Below are 21,804 nucleotides of genomic sequence, written 5' to 3' on the forward strand. Positions count from 1 at the left end.
GCCCAGGTAATGGTCTGCATTACACAACGCCACAGCTCACCTGGACGCACTACGCCGTGCTTCACCGGAAAAAACATTCATATTGGACTAAATGTGCGACGATCCAACAAAACGACAACAACAACTGCTGTTCTGTCACGCCGAGTTGGAACAGAGTCATTATTTAAAGAGAACAGACAGGTTTTATTTCTGGGTGGAAGCAGGACTGACCCAAATATTACAGACGAATCACCTCCCGTTCTATTTGTACACGTCGTCTCTGGTGGCTGAGCTTAACATGGAATCAATTCAGCTAATTGGAGACTTTAAAATGGGATTGTTTCCTCCCAGTAAAACTGAATTGTTGCCAAAGCTGCGGGCTTGTTCAGCTGACAGAAAAACAAATGACAAGTCAGCTCCGTCTCCAATTAACTTCTTAAACTCTTGATTTTTTCCCCCCTTCCTCCCTTTAAATGTGTTTTCCTGTTGATTGTCTCTGAGTAAAGACGCTGCCGCTGCAGCTGATGAAAAACAGATTCCAGCCAAACTCAATTCAGGAATTAGTGCAGGCCATTTTTACAATAATTTGTGTTAGTTAAATTCATAGACCAGGTTGATGAGTCTGGATGGATTACAGGCACCACAAACCACTTTTAAATAAACTCTGAAGTCAGAATTTTCCTTCCTTTGTAACTTCACACTGCAAATTTGAACCAATCATTCCAATTTCAGCCTGAAAAATTCAATAAATATAATCATTAAGAGATTTAGATTCCAAACTTCAGCTTCACTTTCATTCCCTGCCTGAAGTTAGTTTTTTTAGGTTTGACTGACAGTTTTCACACCTGTAATTTAGTTTGAACTCAAACAGATGAGGTGTGAAACCATCCACAGTCAAACAGGAAGTCGGTAATTGTCCTCTGTGGCAGTAAATTGTTGTAGCTGTGACTTGCAGTTCGTGAAGGTGATTAAAGTTCTTGGAAAGCCCGATTGCTGCCGTTTGTTGCTGAATATTTATCTTCAGTGACCACAGCGAATAACACAGATGCTTCAGCGGCTGCAGCTCGTTTGTGCTGATGCGACTTCGCTCCATCACGTCACGTCTGTCATGGGGGGGGTCCGACACCGAGCCACTTAGAGCTGAAAAGCAGCTCCAATTAGCAGCAGCTTGACATTTTGGTCCAGAGAGCGACTGCCAGATTCAGGATTGTACCGCATCAAATGCATTTGGAATCTTAAAAGTCAAGATCATTTTATGTCCCTTTAACCTGGAGGTAATGAGAATGTTCCTCACGGACTAAAACCCTTTCAGCGAGCCAGACTCCGCTCGGAGGAAAAGCTTGCTCAGCGTTTCAGTCGATACGCTTTGATTTCTTTTCCCCGACCAGGTAAATCCAGCCACAAACAACCTCCAACTTTCTGAGCGTAAACCATTTATTTTCCCCGCAGCGCTGTTACAGGAAGCGTCCTCACCTCTGCACCTTATTTCATTCATTTATTTATATATATTTTCTCCCCTCTCGAATCCTTCAGCTTCATAAAAAAGAAGCCCCCCTCCAGACAGGAGGCCTGAGGTGGGGGGAGGGGGAGGTTGGCCATTAGCATGCACACCGAGTGCGAGCTTGGCATGCTGGCGCCGCACAGTGTGGGCCCGCCACATCTTAACCTTCCACACGGCGGGCGAATGCGGAGTGTTGCCATGGTTACCTTGAATCCAAACCGAGCATTTGGATCTTTTTCTGGCCTTCTGATATTGTTACGGCCGTATAAATCCTCACACACAGCACAAAGTATATATGTGAATCAGTACATATCCATCACATCCCTTTGATGCGGCCTTCAGTGAGTCACCGCTGTGTTTTGTTGTTTTCTTTCATTTTGTTATTTTCCCATAGACTTCAACACAATCTGACTTTTTCAATAACAGACTCTGACCATTGTTGGAGACTATGAAGTAAAGATTTTTATACCGTCACACTGCATATGTGAATCAATCCTGGTTGAAAATGTGTGCAAAGACGATTTAAGCCGTTTCCTCTCGACCATTGAAGAACTTTGAGTCGTGGCAGTGCGTTTGGAAATAACACAGCGCCGGGAAAACAAAGCTTCTAATAACGGGAGCGTGCGGGGAGTCAGAGAGCAGCGAAGGAAGGAGTTATTAATTCAGCGTCTGGCTATCACAGCGGAAAGTAGGCCACGAATCCCGACCCGTGATCATGTCATTTTGTGAAACGAGCATCGTCAGTGCAAAAGGCCAGTAAAGTGGAGACACGCCCCCGTTGGCTCGTTCTTCAATAATGGGGTCAAGAGTGAAATGTGCTGCCTCTCCCAGCGAATCTCATTTCCTCCCGCTTCCTCTCTGATCTGCGTCGGACTGAACCTGTCTGTGCTCTTAAGCCTGTTTTCCCTCCTCGTGACATTTTAATCGCCGCCGTAGCTGTCGAGCACGAACGTCGCCAGTGAGCAGATAAACATAATTCGCTTTAAAACCAACTCAGAAGCACAATGTGAACGAACTGGGATGTTCTCGCAGCAGAGCGGTTTGGAGCATCAAACGTTGAGCCGAGGGAGCAAATTAAAAGTGGCACTCTTTTTCCTTTGTGAAAGGAAAACTCCACACGTGTGAGCCGTGAATGCGAAATGAAGCGTTTGACTGATCCTGTAAAACCCCGCAGAGCATCTGTTAACCTTCTCTAATCCCTCTTCAAATATATTTTAACCACTCTGTGCCAGTTTTGTTTTGTTAAGCTGCATGTTTGCCGAAGGGTTCCTCCCGCCGCTGCTCGGCGTTCCCCTGAAATCTAATGAACTCATCCAAAATGTGACTCCTCATCGGAGATCCCCGCTGACTGCTCAGCGACGTGAAGAAAGAAAAACACCTCCTGCAGAGGACGGCTGTAAATATTTGGGAGCGATGTGTACATGGGTTAAATGAATCTCTGACAAAAAGGACAGGAGTGTTTATGACCTCTTTCCATTTCATTAGAGCGGAATTCAAAAAGAGAAAAGAACTGCCCCCTCTGTGAACGAAGCATGTGCCACGCGGTTTAATTATGAGCACTGAATCATTTCCAGTGCTTCATCTCGGTAAAGAATTAATGCTCTTTGTTTTTGATCCTGTTGAAGGGGCAGCGTGGAGCGTCCCTGCGGTCCGACTGGGCCCAAAACAACCAGTAAAATCATGAACTGAATATTTAAACACATCCCAACGCGAGCTCTGCTTGATGTGAGGATGTGTTTTATGAATTTTTCCACTGAAGCCAGCATCGCCGTCTTCTCCTGCTGTCACCAGTAAACAGAGCCGTTACCTGTCCAGGTGCTCTTATAACAGAAAGTGAACAAAAGAGTGAGCTGCAGCCTTGAAGTAAAAAAAAAAAACTGTTAAAGCAGTTCCATGCTGCAGCTCTGCACTCTGCTGGTTACGTTTATCGCTGTCAGACAGGAAGTTGGAGATACGTTTTTAATTAAGAAGCACAGCAGCGAAAAAGCTCGACGATCAAATGAGGTTCAGCTAAAAGGTTGATTGAAGTCAGCTTTACAGGCCTAAACAAACTCACCCTGCTGAACTCTGAGCATTTTGTCTGCTCTCGTCCTTCAGCGCCAGCAGTCGACGGAGTGAGGAAGTTGTCAAACCGATAAACAAAGATGATTATGGCGCGAAGGATCCTGTCAGTATTTGGGCCAAACTCCTCTCTGAGTCGATTTCTAGTTGATTAAAGGGCTGCATGGAGGTGAAGAACTTTCCGAGGAGCCGTTATTGCTGCCGTGTGGAGTGGCAGCTCGCTAATGATCCCAGAGGGAACGCTCGATGAGCTTTTACAAGGCGGCAGTTAACGCCGTCAAGGCCGCGCCAACTCTGCGACCGCAGGCCACCGAGGTTACACCTCAATACTAACAGTCCAGCAGCTGGACAAATCCAAGGAAGAAATCTAAACCTTTTACTGCCATGCTGTTGAATCATACAGATGAAACACGTGAAATAAGAAAATGTGATAACACATGATCAAAAGGATTGAATAATCTGAACTCCGTGAACTTCGTTAACGAACAGGCTCCAGTGGTGCCGTGACGGATCAAAGGAAGTTGGCTGTCGTCCATCTTGCAGAAGGTCCAACCTTCTCGGAAACGAAGTGGCTTCGGGCCGTAAAATAAACTTGTCCTGACAAAAAGGGAGTGTTGAACTAAATTCGATGAGATTAAAATGGAGCACCTGCGTTCAGAGTCTACTCGCTGCACCAAAGAAAAACCCAAAACCTTAGACCAACCAATCACTGCCACTGAACAGAGGGCTGAACTTTAAAGGGAAGTCAGGTCTAAGGTCTGTTAATCCAGTCAAAGCATCAGCGCTGAAACAGCCGTCCCCAGCCAGGCCCCGCCCACTCCACACAGAAAGACCCCAGGACCCAAACGAGCGAACCGTTTCTGCGCTGTGCTGCGCTCCGAGAGAAGTCCAATTATCAAATAAAAACAGGAAGATTGTCCTTTAACCGAACAGCCTGATGCTGAAACCCCGACAGCACAGACGGACCTTGAAAAACCCAAACAGCCCAGCTTGATGAAAGAACACATCCAAGGTCTGTTCCCGCCTGAACAAAGGTCATTTTTATTTTCACCGTCTGGCACCCGGCTTTGTCAGAAGGCAGCAGATTTCATATTTTATATGTAGTGTGGAGACATGTTCAGGAAAAGAGGGCGCGTTTTCATTTTTTCTATCAGCCGTGAGCCGAAGCCGCAGATGCCACATATGGCTGGAAGTGTGTTCACGCCTGGAATGAGTCAGACCGGTTTCATTTTGGCGCCTGGCTTCTCTTTTGCAGCTTCCTCTTGCCATTCGTCTCCCCCCCTCCCCCCTCCCCCCCACCGAAGGATGAAATACGAACGATAAAAGTGTGTTTTGCATCCAATCTCCCCGACACAATGCCTCCGCCTGCAGTAATGAGATCATTATTATGCATATCACAGATATCAAGAGGAATGAGCTTAAAAGCTTACACGTTTAATTGATTAAGGCAGGCAGGCAGCCGTGCTGCTTCATAACAAAGACGACTGTTTTCGTGAAGGTCATGATATTTGAACGACATACTCAAAAGAGTTCTAATTAAATATCGCTATACTTTGACTCCGATAAATAAATGAACGTCACGCAGAGGCGCCTCGCCAACACGCCCCCCAACAGCTACATGTTATTGTATCACAGCTGACAGGATCGATCCGGAGCAGAAACCCATTCAAACCTTTTTTTTATGAAACAGTCGAGACGGATTTCCAGTCTTCGATACTCCCAGTCGCTCGTGATTTGTAAGAAATATTCTCAGAGCTTGTGTATTTAGATATTTAGTTTTTTTTAAGGGATTTGGTCTCAGCTCTTAATAAAGTAGGAATAATAAAGATTTTAAATGTGGAATTCATCGAACAGAAAGACTTTGGGATATTCAGATACTGTAAGAGCTGCTGTCAAGGACACTTGGACTTAAATCTGACTTCAGTTTGACTTTGACTTTGTGTTTTAGAGCTGACCGGGACTTGGATGATGAGAGGTGGTGTGGAATTAGATGTGTTACTTGGACTAAACTTGATTTGGATTCAAAACCGTTTTCAGCTTCACTTTTGTTTTAATCAGATGTTTTTAAATATGATTTTGTCAGGTCTGATGTTGGCATCATTTTTGAGGTTTTGCTGCAGTAAATCAGGAGGGAACTCTGAACTGGACCTCATTTTCTGTGACCTGAAACATTTGGACCAACAGGCTCTTTGTCATGTACGCAGCGTTTCCTCCACCTGAGTCTTGGAGGCCCCCGCTGCACTCGGCGGTGCAATGTGACCTGGTTGAGACTTGGAGGAGACTTATCTAATGTGGGGCAGCGCAGATTGCATTGTGTCCACGGAGCCGGGGGCCACGGAGCCAGCCAAAACTTCAGGGACACAAAGTGCTTAAAGCAGAGAGCTGATGGAGGTGGCCTACTGCCTGGTCCAGGTCTGCCGCTGGTCACAGACTGGAGGGAAAAATTAGGTTTCGTTAACCCCACGCTGATTGAATTTCATCAGACTCCATGATCGATGGTGAACCTTCACGCCTTCCAGCAACAAAACTGCCTTTAATTATTCATCCGGACTGAAAATTCCTTTTTTCACTCCTAACCTCAGAATCCAAATATAATAAATAGTCATTATTCAGTATTTTAAAAATGCTCTGAGCTCCAGCAGCCGTGGCCTCTGCCCATTAGGAAACTAATCACATCCCATTTGATGGAATTAGACCAAGAACACTATCCACACTTAAACATAATTAGCACAAGCAATGATATCTGCTGGAAACTGTTTGATTTCATCAGACGCTCATTACTTCTGCCTGTAATCTTGTCTCGCTGGTGGTTTTCGTCATGGTTGTCATGAATCAAAGTCAAACCTGCCCCCTCTGAAGAGTTCTTTGATTCAGAGCGGCACGTTCGAATCAAACAAATCTAATGTTGATGAAGGCAATCAGATCCCCGGGTGGGCACCGTGCAGAGACTCAGACCAGAAGCTGAGACGTTTGTGGCGTCGCACTTCATTTTACCCACAAAAGAAATAAAAAAAGAAAAGTGACTTGAGTAGTTGTGTGAGGAATTACAATTGAAAAGAGACCCCCACCTACTTTTACACCTCAGCACAGCCGGCCGGTCGCCGTCACCGTGATCGACAGATGTTGAAGAAAAAAAAAAAAGACGGTACCAAATCCAGCCAGGAAGACGACGCCAGACGGAGCCGGTGAGCCGATTTAAGAGTTAATGCTTAAATTGTCTGTAGCCCTTTAAACGGGTCCCTCCATCCATATGAAACACAAACAACAAAAACTAAGTTTTGAAACTGATGGATTTCTATGGTCCAATCTGATTTGCCTTTGTTTCTCATTAAACTTCCAAATCCTGGTAATTACCTTTTTAATTGCGCTGTCATCATTAAACGAAGCCACGATGGTCAAAACTACAACAGGGATGAAGCTCTAATGAACCGGATTAGCCTTTAAAACCCCCTCTGGATCTTTGGCTGACCGGTTTTTAATTGAAACGTGTCCCGAGCACCGAGCGCGAAGTCATGAGCTCCGGACTCATGCTCGGCCTGACATGATGGATCTGTGAGCGTGTCCGATCCCGCTCCAAAATAAGGCCTCTAACACGAGGCAGCGGCGTGACCACACGTCTCCGCTGCACTGTCGCACGAGTCGGAGGAAGCTCAGCGTCCGGAGACATGGTGTAGAGGAAAACTGACCGCGGATCCGGTGGCCGCCTGCGGGCCCGGCTGTTCCTTTGTCATGGGCTGATGTAAGCGTGGATGCACACTTGCCTCCTTGGGGCAGATGCTGGTCTTTTACCCCCTCGGATCACAAGTTCAATTAATTTCACAGTTGGCGGCACCCACAGTCGTTTCAGCGGGGCCTGTTGTCTGGAACTGGAGAGAAATGGGAAGAATATGATGCACCCCGAGCCAAAGCCGCTCAGCCCCTCCTCCTCTTCCTCGCCTCCGTCCCTTCTATCAGTGAAGGCTTCGCTCGCCTGCAGCCACATCTGATCTGATAGGGCCGCGGCTCTGCAGCATATTAAAGCTCACATCGCGGCGATAAGCGGAGATGAGACGGCCTCGTGCATCATTACCGCTCCATAAAGAGGCGCCGTTTTTTTCCCATCTCCTTCAACACAAAAAGGTTTAAGTTGATCAGGAAATGCAGCTCATTAAAGAATTTAAACGAACTGACCGTCCTCACTCACTTTCAGCCTGAATTGAGCCTCATTAGGAATAAATACAACAATGAGCTTTTCAGATGGGACCTGAAATCTCGTTGAGCGCCAAATTAATGAGGAAAAATGGACGCTGGCTCGCCACACAAGCTGAAAAAGTCTGGAACTGACTCCGGGCATAAATATTTTTATACACACACCTCAGAAGAGATCAACACTTTGGCCTCAGCTCATTTTACTCAGCCATCTTCACCGGGTGTGTAGCAGACTTACAATGAGCATACCTGTGACTACATCTGGGCTGGAAGCATCACTGTCATTAATCCAAACACATCTGACTCTGGCTGTGACATCACCCACCGGGGGCCAATAGGAGCACCCGATGTAGAGACGTGACTCGAGAATCGGTGGATGAAGCAGCACAGAGTGTTCATGAGAGTATCGATCAAAGTGATTCTCCAGTTTCAGGAGAACACAACATCAAGTCTTTAGAGCAATATTGATCCATGATGGTTTGAGTTAAAGACAACACGTTAGTGGGCTCCATCTTCCCATTTTAAAGCTGTAGGATCTAAAAATCATTCGTGAACGCAAACATGCAAACATTCACATCCTTAACCTGCTGATCCTTGACTTCAAATCCAAGTTATTTTAAAGTTTACGATTCACTGAAGTCACATATTTTAATAGGTGTGACCTAAAATGGTGACCTACATAAGGCTTCTGTCACTGTCGGGTCGGCCCATCTGTCGCTCTCCTCAGCTGACCCTCCGGCGTTACACGATCCGATCTGACGGGTGACGGATTTCTACACCGACGGGACGCGGCACAGACTCAAAACTGTAATCAAAGGTGGAACTAATGATTCGCTGGAAGACAAAGTGGATTAAAATTATCCATGAAATACATCAGACAAGAGAGGAGAGCGAAAGTTTGGATCGGCCCTCGTCAGAGTTTGTTGTTGTATGTGATTAATGATCCAAAAATAGCCGTGTGTTCAGAAAACACAAATAATAAAATATGTAAACAGTTTCAGCTCCATCAGTTCCTCTCCTCTGATTGGCTGATTAAACCCTTTTGTCGATAGTTTTTGGTTCTTAAAACCAAAACTATATTTGAATTTATTACTCACGCTAAAATGGAATACCTAAACAGGAAGTGGCGGCAGGTCAGCGACCTTCTGTGTTCCAAAGACCAAAAACCTGATCATACTGTCGGAATAATTAATGACAATGTGTGTTCTGTCCCATGACCTCGTTGCTGGAAGCCTTCGACTTGACAGTGACTTTGTTTCAAGGGTGACCCGGTTCTGGGGATCTGCGCTGCATACCATCAGTTTAAAAAAAGTAAAGATGAGCCGATCCGTCTGGTTTCTATATGAAGTTATGGTTATAGCCTGCGTCTGTGGGGGCGGAGCTGCAGTCATAATAACACTGATGGCGCTCTGAGAAACCGCATTATAGACGGTGATGAATGAAAGCTAAATGACTCAATATTATAATGAACCATCATGCATTCCTGCAGGCGCCCAGCCGGTGTCGACTCTTAATGAGCGCCGGAGAAAAAGTGGCCACACAGCTTGTTGAAACATCCCTGATAGATGTTTCACATTATGTGTGTGAAGGCCCCTGTTAGACGATATGAGCTTCAAAATTAAAAGTACAACACCTCCACTTCTGTCTTTTCTCTCTCTCGGCTCTCGTCATGCAGGTCGGCGTGTGCTCCATTGCTTTTCCAGGACAACGCACGAGGGACGGCGTTCATCACTCAGGGCAGCAAAGCTGCAATCCCTGATCTGACCGTCGCACATGCATCCTGAATTCACCTCCTTTTATTTACATTTTTTTCCATGCTGTGTTACATCTGTGCTTTTTAAAGGGACTGGATTTATGAATGAGGCCTGGTGTGCGTAGGCTGCACCACTGAAGCGATTGCAGGTCTGCCCTGAAGGGTCACAGGAAACCGGTGGGAGGTTCGGCTTCTCCCATTCACACAAGATCTTCAAAAGGCGCCGATTAATGAAGCATTTAGAAGCACGGCGTCGTTAAAAGAAACCCGCAGATGAGTCAGAGTTGTAATTTCTGACGCCGTTTAACATACAATTACCAGCCATTCGAGCGCCAAGAGCTCGCCGCCACTTGTCATTTGGCACTGGAGCAGCAGCACCAGGAGAGGAGTGGGAGAGAGGGGGACGTTTGATGTGGAACAAAAATCACCCAACTGGGCGCTGATTTGTTTGTACGGCGGTTTTTGTGTCTCTGATGAGCTCATTGTGCCCTCGCTGAGTCCTCTGTGCATGAGTGTGCTCTGATTAGAGACAAACGAGCTCTCCAGATCGGATCATTGTGTTTGTGCATACACACTGCTGTGGCTCTGCCATGACGCTTTGTGAGGAGCTTTTTCTACACAAGCTGGTGTGTTTTAAAGTGTTTTATTACCAGCTGTGAGATCAGAGCTGGTATTGTTATCACCTTGTCCGTCCGAATCGGTGTCATCGTGGACTAATGTGTCTCCTGGAGACGGCTGGTGAGGCAGACCTGAGCACGTTAGCGGCATCGCTGGTCTGTCTGTTGGGAATGTTTACATGCCAAGATGAAGATAAAGGGACAGCTGATCCTGGAAGTCGGAGGGTTGATAGTTTTTCTGTTGATAAAGAGGATTATAGGGAAGAGCGGGGTGCTCCTCTGTTGCCATCTTGGCAGTGTTTGACTCCAGCTGATTCAAAAATTGAGAAAACAAGTTTGTGGAGATTCCATCCCCAACTATGTATAACTTCAAAAATTGCCCTTTAACTTTATAAACCTTCGACCGCCACGTGTGCAGACGCTGAACTGTGAGAAAATATCTTTATCTTTGGATTTAATCATTGGCTGGTTTTGATTTTTACGCTGTGTATGTGAAAGGTCATCTGTTTGTCTGAGAGAAAATGAACCATGTTTATTTTCCAAATGAGGACATTGTCCTTCGCAGCACGGCCATTACGCTCCACAATGGAGCCCCGTCGCCCGTCCTTGGTCGTCTGTAATTATTCGATTTCATTAATTATTATTCTGCCCTGGCAGCGTTCTGCTGTGAATGCAACACCTCCTCATTGCAAAGGAAGACGACTTCGTGCACGATGAAGAACAACGCTGCGCCGGCCCTCCTTGTTGTATCACACCCGACTCTTTGCATACCAATACGAGCCATCCTCTTTAGTATTGGTGCTGACGGAGGCACTTCCACGTCCAGCTCGGCCCCGTCCTTGCCCTCCGCTCATAATAGATATTGGCAGGTGCGGCACAGATAGCGCTAATCTGCATCCTAACAGGATTTCACGTGTCACACGGTGGCTTTCTCATAGCTGCCTCTTTCAATTCACAACTTTGTCATGCTGCTAATAGCATTTCACGGCGACGCAGTCCTCGGCCTTCGGAGGGGGAAGAATGTGAGCAGGTGAATTAATGCCATGCACGGGATTCAGCTTTGAAATTTCTTAAATAAATATCATTAAAATTCAACAGCAACAGATTTATTCATTGGAAACAGGGGGAGTTGGAATTTGCTAGTTTGTCTTAAACAGGAACCTAAAGATCCATCTGACACGAGGATGAAGAGTTGGAGGTCGTCTGAGTTGAATCATTCCTTTTTCCTTCATTAACATGTCAGACTAATTTCACTGCAATAAGGTTTTATGTTTAGTATCTTCCTCTTTGTGACTCTCACGGAATATATCGACATTTTGGTCCTGGCTATGACACTTATGTCACTTAAAGTTCTTTTTTTGTGTTTTAAATGTAGAACAGATTGAGAAGGCTAATAGCCTGTATGAGGGACGACAAAATTTGTTTTAGTTGTGTGTTGTTGTTGTTTGTTTGTTTTTTTTTTCAGATCAGTGCCTCCTCAGTATTTTCTCTGTTTGTTTAAACTTTTGAGCAGAAGCTGCAGTTTTTTTGTCTCTTTATGAAGATTTAAATGCAACTCTTGTCACGCCACATTCGCTTTACTTCAACACGTGTGAAGGACTTTAGATGTTGAATTTACGTGCTCGCCTCGGCCTCATCGGTGACTTACAGGATTAAATAATAAATCCATGAAATGAAAACTTACAGCTTCAAAATTTCCAGTTGATGACGTTACCAAAAATATGTGTGAAGTGTCTTCTGGCCCTAGAATTTACACAAACATCCTGCAGATTGATGGATCGGTGTGTGTGTGACTCAGAGTGTGCGCTTCATCTAACCAATCTAATCAGGTTCATTAGCTTCCTATTTAATGGACAGCCGAGATAAGGAGAGGAATCAGTTGATATTGTGCATTTGGCAGAGGCACGGCGAGGAGACCCGTCTATCCCGCTGCTCTGAATCACGCTCATTGAGAAGGAAGCGGAAATTACCACTCTGGTTGGAGACTGCGCTGACTGGAAATGACCCGATAAAGACCAACCGCAGCCTGAAACCGACCGCCCGGCCAACGAACTGAGCTGATTTTACTTGTTTGAGTCACGTGAGCCGAAGTCAAGAACAGCTGCAGATGAGATTCAGGCGTCGAATTCTCTAAAATCACCGAGCTGTTTCCTTCCCTTCCTTCATTCTTTAAATGATTCTTTAAATCTAAATTTGCACCAGTCGTTTGCTCTCCAGTCTCCTTCAGTAAAAAACAGTCCGCTCTGACGCAGCCTTAAACCAAAAACGGTCACAGGTGTGTTTTGTCAACTTCTCAGGGGAGAATAACGTTAGATGAGAGACTCTTACACAATAATGCGACGCACTGTGCACTGGCTGGTGCAGCTTGTGTGTGTTTGTGTGTGTTCCCTCCAGTTCATCATCTCCACCAGCTTTTCAGAGCTGGTCTCTGGTGGCATCCAAACTCAGGCTCTCTCTCTCAGACAGACCTGCCACAGCTCTTCACTTCAGTGACAGTAAAACCTCTTTCTTTGACTCGTTGCTCTGCTGAAGCTGAGCGTCTGAAGCGGTCAGATATAAAACCTGCTCTGCCTGAAACTGAGAAGAGGACCGATCAGGTTCAGGAGCTACAAAGAAAACCTGTAAAATCCCTGAAATCCTCCAGAATTGTATTTTATTCCTGCTCCAGAGTCCTCCTGTGACTCCAGCACATAGAAGCAGCAAATAAAAACATTTCCTGTGTCATTTTTCTTTTTTATTTATATATATATGTTTTAAACAAGATGTATACATCTCATTTCCGGAGCAGCTTTTGCTTGGAGCCAAATGTTATTAAAGCTGCCGTCTTTTAAAACTTTTTTCATATGCAAATGCACAAATTGCTGTTTGTCTTTCTTTTCTTTTTTCTTTTTTCTTCTGCTTCACAAAATGCAGAGAGCGTCTTATTTAACCTTGTTATCGCCCGCTCCTCTAATCTCAAAACAACTACACAACCACTTCCCCTCCTGCACATCCAGACAGCTCGGTAAATATCTCTCTGGTTCCCAGCGCTTTTCTGCAGAAAATAATAATAAAAAAAAAAAAAACCTTGTGCGGTTTTTGTGAGGTTTGTGTGCGTTTGTGTCTGACCCAGCGTGGGCCAGTTTCTACTGTCACACAAATCACCAGGATGAAAAAGGTCGGTCCTGTGACGGGAAGCTGCTGTATCATCTGATGTGTCAGCGCTTTGATTGTGTCAGTCCCGCCACATGTCAGCCATTTTGTTTGAGGTCTTCGTGAGGAGCTGAGCAGGCCAGACGCTATACTGTTTCACCCCCTGGGGAGGATTTTACCTCCGACGCTGCAGCCGCCGCTGCTCATATGGAGACCTGGTGGTCTAAGTGGGAAGGACACAGCAGGTCGAGCAGACACTTTCTTACCTCCCTAATAGGAGCCTGAAGGTCTGCAAGGAGGGAAGAACAGGAGTCATCTGGTTCTCAGCATTAATTAGCTCTTTAAATATGACCTGACCTTCCTCTAAAGTCTTTATGGAACGCTCCCATTAAACTTTCACAGGGCTGGTGGGGCAGAAGGAAGTGGAACCTTGTAATTTAATAAATGGTCAAACCTTTTTTATGATTTTTTTTTTCAGAGCTGAGGACTCAGGGTCTTCCTTAAAGGAAGATGCTTACAATCTTTTCTCGATTTCGACACTCGGCTCGCACAGCCTCATCAGTCAAAGTTTTTTCACCTTGTCAGAAATAATCAGCTGATTGGTAGAGAGGAAATGTGGATGAAGCTAACAGTTAGCCTGTTCTGGGACTGAGCTAAATGTCTCCATTGACCTGCGACTGAAGATCAGGTCAATTAAAGAGAATCAACAGAAACCTCCGACACGACAGGAAGTTATAAGATTCACTGTAAAGTCACGAATCTATCAAAGAAAACATCCGAGGCCGTTACAGACTGAGATTATGCTGCACGAGGGTTATGGTTAGATATGAAGATGATTATCTATAGACCGGATTGCTAATTAGTGATGTGCTGCACACCACGTCCATCATCCACCACCAAACTCAAATATTTAGCTGCTCATCTCCATTCCTCAGCTAACTGATCAATTTTACGTATTGGAAATGTTCTGAATCTGTGTCGACTTCAGAATCCACAAATGAGACAGAAGAACTCTGATCTCATCTCATCAAAAGTCTAAACTTTTTTTTATCTTTTTACAAATTCTTCCAGGAGTCTTCAACACAACACATGAATATTTGAGTAACGCAGGCAATCAGAGCGGGAAGAAGCTGTGCAGACAGATATTAAAATAATTACACTTCATCAGCTTAAATCACAAAAGGGGGTTCAGCAAAAGACGGCGGCTCTATTAAACCCAGAGGTGAGACGAACAGCGACGCCGTCTCTGATCGACATTAAAGCATCACACTCATGATGCAAGTTTGATTTTATTTATTCCACAATTGCAGAGTTGAAAGTTTTCAGTTAGCGTCTGCAGCTCGGGAAGCTTCAGAGCTTGGCAAGTAATTCCTGGGTGGGGGGGGGGGGTAACTGCAGCAGGTTGTCCCAATAAGACAAGGTCACCTTAAGTGGATTGGGATTTAGAGGAGGAGGAGTGGGTGGGGGTAAACAATTCCCTGAGGAGAAAAACAGGGAGCAATTCATGAAAAAGTAATTAAGCAGGATGCACATCAGTGGAGGCTACAGGCGGAGAAGGGAGATGAATAAGCCCGGGGGGGCGGAGGGTGGGGGGTGGAGGTGGGGGGGTTGTACGCAGGAATTCTGCTCTAAAGAAAGGGCGGACGGTTGGACTATAAAGTGGAGAATCAACAGGTTTGGGTAACTGATTTTACTGCTTTCTTACAGCCGTAGTGCAGTTAAGTCTGAGTGTGTATTGAAGTCTACAGGAAAATGGATTAATGCTCTCAGTTTCATCCCTCCCTGACACAGCAGCTCACAAACAGAGGGGTGACACCTGTGCAGTGATCGATCTCAGCTCAACTCAGGAAACATTGTGGTGAAAAGTTAAACTTCTGTTCAGTACAGTTGGTCTGGAAAAGTGAACCTGAACCATAAAGGCAGCAGATTAGAAACGGCACCGTCAGCCACTCACACATAACGGCCTCATAAAGGTCTTGGCACAAAGTTTGCTGAGTAGAAACGTTCTGGCTGCTAACACAATCCGCCACTTTAAAATAGAAAGAAAGCTCACTGACATAAACGCTCATGTGCTGGTGATTTTTCAGAAATCAGAGTTACTAACATCTGCCAGCGCTGTTCACTTTGGGCCATCCCCAGGAATGATTCTTGGAGTTTTAAAGACTCATTCCATGTTGTTCCGTTGCTGAAACAGAACCATTAAATGTTGCCGACGTGAACCAGCTGAAGACAGAACAGAGATGGACAGACGTGGGGAGGGAGGCAGTGAACGCATCACCCCTCCCAGCCGTCCAGCACCTGCTGATATCAGACAAAAATCACTCTCAGACGAGTGGATTTAAAACTAACAACATAAATACGGTGACGCAAGCGGCCAGCTATTCGGAGCTTTTAATGTTCGACAGCAGGAGAAGCACTCTGAAACACACGGATCATGAATTCGATGGGGAATTGCACCTGGCTGCTAGTATTTGCTCACAGAAAAATCAAACATGTCAATCTTGTACCTTCAGCTTTGAGGGGTTTAATATTTTTGCACATCCGCTCGAGAAGACAGAGAAAGGAAAACGGGGAGGACGAGGTCATGGCTGGGCTGTTTATAGTCAATGTGCAAAAGGTCGGCAGCTGAATTCACAAAAACCCTTTTTTCTTGTGCGTCCTTCCCTCCCTTTGGTCAGATAATAGAAAGACATTAACATAGTGAGCAAAGCACAGCTCATCAAGACAGCATGTTAATAAAAAGGCAGTTTCCAAGCTGCTGCTAAAATCCTGATTTTTATAACCATGACGCAATAGCATCGGAAAAAATCTGTGAATTCTGTTAGAATTAGTCATAAAATGAGAAAAGTGGAGGCGACTGCAGATCAGAAAGATTTGAATGAAACAAAAAGAGTTTGTTCAGAAAGACTCGTTTTGAAGTGAGGCGGGGGGGTTCTTGGGAAAACAAAGGCGAAACGTTGGCACCACTTTACACAACCTCCACATTACGTCACATGGTATAACTTTATCAATCAGATACAAGGACAGAAGGCAGCAGAGAAGACAAAGAGGGAAAGACGTCCAACTGCTCACATCAACCCAGAGATCGTGGGGGGGGGGTCAGCTGACATGTAGAAACCGTCTCTGATCTGCAGCGGTGTGTTGGGGCGAGGGCAGGATGAAGTCAGCAGTGACACGGCGCACATCTGTCAGTCTGTATCCCCCCTGACAGGTGCTGGGTGGGCGGCATGAGGGCTGCCAACAGCCAGCTGTTAAACTCACACACGCACGATGGAGGCTGACAGGACCTCCGCTTGGAGGTGACAGCCACAGATATCAGGGTGTGGTACGGGGGCCGACGGGTTCAGCCAGGGGAGAGTCGCCGCCGCCGCAGATGTTTAAAACACCAACGTTTGTTTGGCAGGATTCATCCGGCGCTTCATGGAAGATGACACTTGCTGTTTTCAGACCTGCTGTTAAGTATTAGCTTCCAGGCATCGTGTCAAAATTTTGCGGGCATGTGGATGTGTACGAGCCTTCAACTTAAATTTCCCAACGGGGGGGGCGGCTGGGAGAATATCAACATCATTTCATATCATTGCTCTCTTTAAAGTGTGACACTAACAGCTAAAGGGCTGAGTTTTTATTCCAGTGACGGTCTGTCACGTCTTCACAAGCAGGTGCATTAAGTCTCTTCTCAGGGGCCGGCTTCCACTGATTAAATTCTTGGGATTAGATAAACTCATTTTGTATGCTTAATATTTTAGTAGGAAGTCCTGCTGATACAGCGGTAACCTTTTAAAAGCTAGAACGTCTGCTCTATCACAAACCCAATAAAATGCACTTTTTTCCTAAAGAAAAACACCTTTCTTCTTTTTTTTGTTTGCCATTTGGATCAGAAGCATGAACTGGTTCATTCCAATCACTTCAACTACGACTTTCAAATTAAAATTCCCTCAGATCTTGTCATTCATTCAGGATGGCGGTTCACAGAATACACCTGATTATTTCAGATCGCCAAACTCTGTCCACCATAACTTAATACACCGATCTGGAACATTTACTTACCTTGCAGACGCCCTAAAAAGTGTCCACGGCTGTCTGGACTTGCACTGTTAATCACTGACTCCCTTAAAGAATCCTTGTCTTCTTTCAAGCCTGCTATCATGAAAACCACCGTTGGAAATATTTCTGGCTGGCAGAAGCAGCCACTGTGAAAAATAAAATCTTACGACTCTGGCACTCTGCAGCCCGGTGACTGTGCTGTGATTACCGGCCAAGGGCACTCGACTGGCCTGCCTGTGTGTGAGTGACTTTTCTTATCAGGTGCGAGCAGAAAGCAGGTTGTGTGGCTTTTTCTCCCCAGCGGGAAAGCGGAACATTTGGAGAACGTACCGTAGGAGATGGGGATGTCCAGATCGCCCTGCCAGGACATCTGCCCTGATTCATCTATGGAGTGCTGCGCTGTAAAAACACAATGACAAAGCCTCTTGTTTACGGCTCATTCTTCCTCTGACACTCCTTCCTGTTTATTAGATTTCCAAAAGAACACAATCATCTGGTAACGTATTCCTGTGCCACGCTGCATCCCTGCTGCTTTCTGTGTGTGCTGGTTCGGCAGAAAGAGGATGATAACGTGGCACACGGACTGAACGCGGTTTTCATGACTCTGCCAGGTGAAGGCCTGATAATGAGGACGGGCTTTACCTTTCAAGTGGCCGCGTCCGAGTGTCACGAACCCGGAGGAGACGAAGTTGTGGAGGTCTTGGCCTCCGTGTCTTGGCAGGGTGTCTTTGCCATAGTGCCCTGGGAAGACAAAAACAAAATATCAACAACATATTTTGAGGGCTGGAAATGAAATTTGCTCTTCATTTCATTTTTAGGAAAGGTGGAAATGGGCTAATTTGTAGACACCTGTTTTTTCCCTTCAGCTCGGTACCACTTAACTACATTAACTATTAGATTGTCCTGTTCGCGGCCAAGCTAACTACTGTGTCCGTGAAAAACACTGTTGTACCTGCTTAGATTGACGCTGTTGGTAGCATCCCTGGAGTTAACTAACCTATCTAGCTGTTACCAGTTGTTAGCTCGAGGTTGGACCTGAAACACAACAAATCCACATTTATTTCAGACAGTTTGTACCATCGATTGTGTCCCAGTTGTGCTTTGTTGTAAGTATAGAGGACGATCTTTAAGGAGCAAACAAACATCTTGTTCCTAAAAATTTAGATTTAAGATGATAATTTCTCCTGTCCTGAGTAAATGTGAAGAAATGCTGAGGCCATCTTGTGAAGTCAAAATGAAGCGGAACACATTTCCTTTTCAAAATACACCATTAATGATTCACTCAGGCGGTCTTCGCACCAACTGATGACAATCTCGTCGTAATAAACTGATTTCTGCAGCATTTTAAATGCTGGTGTGACTGGACTTTCATACTGAGAAACATCTGAACTCAACTCCCACATCGTTTGTGCCATTTCATAAAAGAGCAGCCGCAATTGACAAGAATACTAAACAGGGCGAAAATGGCATAACTGACGAAACTGGCTCTCAGGTGGGATCATCAGCTTGTCAATATGTAATGCTTAAGGATGCCAAAGACGCCGTCTGCAGGTTTCGGGTCCATTTATCAAACATTCCTCCTTTTTTTCTTCACAGTGAATGAAATATTGGATTTAAGTGGACAGTGAAATTGCAGTGCTTTTGGCTCCTCAAGGGGAAGATGATTGGTTTTTGGTACACTTGATTTTACAATCGATTTGGCCCTTGTTTAAGATTTTGGAGCATTGTGCATTACACCCCAGGTCGACGCCCTTTTGGCTTTCCCTCGTGCTAACAGATCGCTGTGTAAAGCTTTTTAAACCACAACACCCGTAAGTCTCTGCTATAATCGACAGTACAGCGTGAACTCGAGCTGTCAACAGTCAATTGCCCTGCCGGTCAGAAATAAAGCAACAAAGTGTCCACAAACTGAGAGAAAAAGAGCAAAAAGCTAGAGAGTCTTCCCACCAAGCGTCCTGTCCGTCTTCTCTGCTCTCTCTTTTCTCTCCGTCTTTGTCTGCGTTAACTGGCGAGCAGTTAAATGCCTCCTTCTCAGAGGAACCACTTCAAAGTCAATAGCATCACTCAGACCTCTGGGCCTTAGGAAGCCGAGATCGAACGGCATTTCAAATTATCATAATGAGGAAGAGCACCTGGGACCATTATGCCCGGTCTTCATCTCTGAGGCTTCAGCTCCATAGCTTGTTTGTTTCTTTTTAATCAAACCCAGTGGATGTCTATAAACTCATTGCTGACGAGCTCGTCGCTGTTAATTTGAGAGTTTGGAAGAAGGCTGTAAACAGCTAGTGAAAGGTCTTGAAATATTTTTATGTATCTGGAGATATTTTATTATTTATTTTTTCTTGTATGGTAACTGTGATATATCTATGCAGATAGTAGAAGAAGAGTTTCAGTGATGTCTCCAAGGGTGAACTGCTGATGAATCATAACCTCTGCTTGCTGCCAAGGACGGCACCGTGGAGCTGAAATCAGGTAGCCGGAGATGCTGACTGTTATAGAAATTGCTCCCATGTGGCAGGAACAAACCTATAGACCCTTATTATCTCTGGAAATATTCCTCAAAATTGCCTTATCTACTTTCTATAATGACTAACCATACTTCTCATCTAACGGACATGAATGAAGGTTGAAGTGTTTTATTCCAGAGATAAAAACTCAAATATCCTGAAAACAGTACAGTATAATGCGCGGAGTAATGTTTGAATTGGCCTTCGGGGAAAAGTAAACAGTCGTGAAATTAGGGAGTTGCGTCGGCACATTTCTGCTCTCTGTCACAGAGGTGGGGGGGGGGGCAAAAGGGGGTCATGTATTAAACAGACAAGGCTTATCCTAAATGACTGCTGCCGTTAGCGGGGTTGTCATCCTTCGGGGAATCTTTACCTCCGGCTTGGAAATAGCCTGACAGAACAAATTTAACTCAAGGTCTGCTGGCTACGCCTTTTTAGACAGCTTTCAACAACACCTCATGGTCTTCTGCTTTGGGGAATACATTTAAAACCTCCATTGATACGCATTTATCTATTTGCTGTTGTTGTTCTTGTTGTTTTCGTCCTTGAGGAAGTCTAATAGGAGTAATTCAAGTTCTACCCGAGATGTTTCAGTTTTTGGAAAATGCTAATTTTAAATTTGATGCTGCAGTCAGCAATCAAGGAAGTTAGCTTAGCATAAGTGAGTGGAAAGAGGGGGAGCAGAGGAAAAATTTACCTTTCTGAATATTTCAAAATATTTTGATAAACTACTCTAAACATCTTTAAACATCTTGAATTTGCTACACCTTTGTTTCATGATTGTTCAATCCATATAAAAAGTGTTAACCTGATCATCTGTGGCTCTGTTTCTCAGTTTGCTGCATTGGTGCGGAGTGCTGACCTGAACCCCATCCAACACCTTTGCAATGATCTGGAACAGGTCTGCTCTCCTGACATCAGTGCTGGACCCCACTGCTTCTCTTGTGGATGGATGGGAACCAAGGCCCTGAGGCTACTTTCCAAAATCTGTTGGAAAGCCCGGAGCCAGAGTGGTGGGGGCTGTGACAGCAGCAGATTAATGTCCACGGTTTTGGCCTTGCTCACGGGGAGAATGTCGGCTCTCTGTAAATAACATTATAAATAGTGGAGCTCCTCTATAAAAGTGCCTTGAGAACATTGGCGCTGTGTAAATAACTTGAGTAACTTCCTTTGCTGCCACATTTGGGCGTGACATTACGGCGCCTTGCCAATTAGTATTTACACTAAATTCACCCGACCATTGGTTGGAAGCTCGAACTGCTGAAAAAAGGTGGCTGTTCAGGGCTTCCTCCATCATTTACCATTTCTGGTACAGTCTGTCGATGGCAGAAGCCACTTCAAATGCTCACGTTGTGTTGAGTGTATATAAAGTCTGTCATATGTCGCATCATCCCCCCAGAAAACTTCATCCCAAAGTTCGGTCTAGTAGCATTTCAGTCGGCTTCTGGAGGGTTTCAAAACTGCAAATGAACTCAGCTGCTGCGAGAGTCCAGCCGAGATGATTCCATTGTCTGCGCCTCGACATGTGGAAGAAATTTTTCGCCCATTTTCACAGCATCACAGAAACTTTAGGGCACAAAATGAGATGGGAACAGAACTCTGGGAAATTGAAAGTGATAATGCTCACTCTAGGACGATTGTGGAGGACACCGGAAGACATCAGCGTTACATCCGAGTATAATATCTCTTCTGGAACACCATGTGGGATGACTTCACATCACGCACTCCTCTTGTTTGGACCCAAGAACCAACTGCTGCTGCATGTCATCAGCCTATTTTTATTTATTTCTTTTCTTATTGTTTCTCCCCTCTTGTGTCTGAAATGCTATAAAATTGCCCTCCTTGGCTTATTTGTAATTATTATCCAAAGGAGTTCAATAGAGATGTGACTGAACAAAGGAACTGAACTACATAGGACAACATTAGATGACACTTTTTTTCTGCTCAGTGTTCTGCAAATATCGGTTTAAATCTATAACCTTTATTTTGTCCACCTATTACTTCTGATCTGCTGCCGTGACG

At 45.0% G+C, this 21,804-nt stretch overlaps 1 protein-coding gene across 3 annotated transcripts in view; it reads right to left on the reverse strand.

The window, feature by feature from the left end:
* LOC115047972 (shisa family member 6) overlaps positions 1–21,804 on the reverse strand; it is a 52,909-nt gene that overhangs the window by 22,305 nt on the left and 8,800 nt on the right. Inside the window, exons 4-6 of one of the 3 annotated variants that reach the window (XM_029509244.1) lie at positions 17,909–18,016; positions 16,926–16,935; positions 15,810–15,824 (exon numbers count right to left, since the gene is read on the reverse strand). The exons of 1 other annotated variant lie outside the window; for it this stretch is intronic. In XM_029509244.1, coding sequence (XP_029365104.1) covers positions 15,810–15,824; positions 16,926–16,935; positions 17,909–18,016 — 133 coding nt within the window. The remainder of the gene's footprint in view (positions 1–15,809; positions 15,825–16,925; positions 16,936–17,908; positions 18,017–21,804) is intronic. One more of the 3 variants, XM_029509243.1, reaches the window with a different exon arrangement.

The sequence above is a fragment of the Echeneis naucrates genome, chromosome 8 (genome assembly GCF_900963305.1).
Source record: "Echeneis naucrates chromosome 8, fEcheNa1.1, whole genome shotgun sequence".
Lineage (NCBI taxonomy): Eukaryota > Metazoa > Chordata > Actinopteri > Carangiformes > Echeneidae > Echeneis > Echeneis naucrates.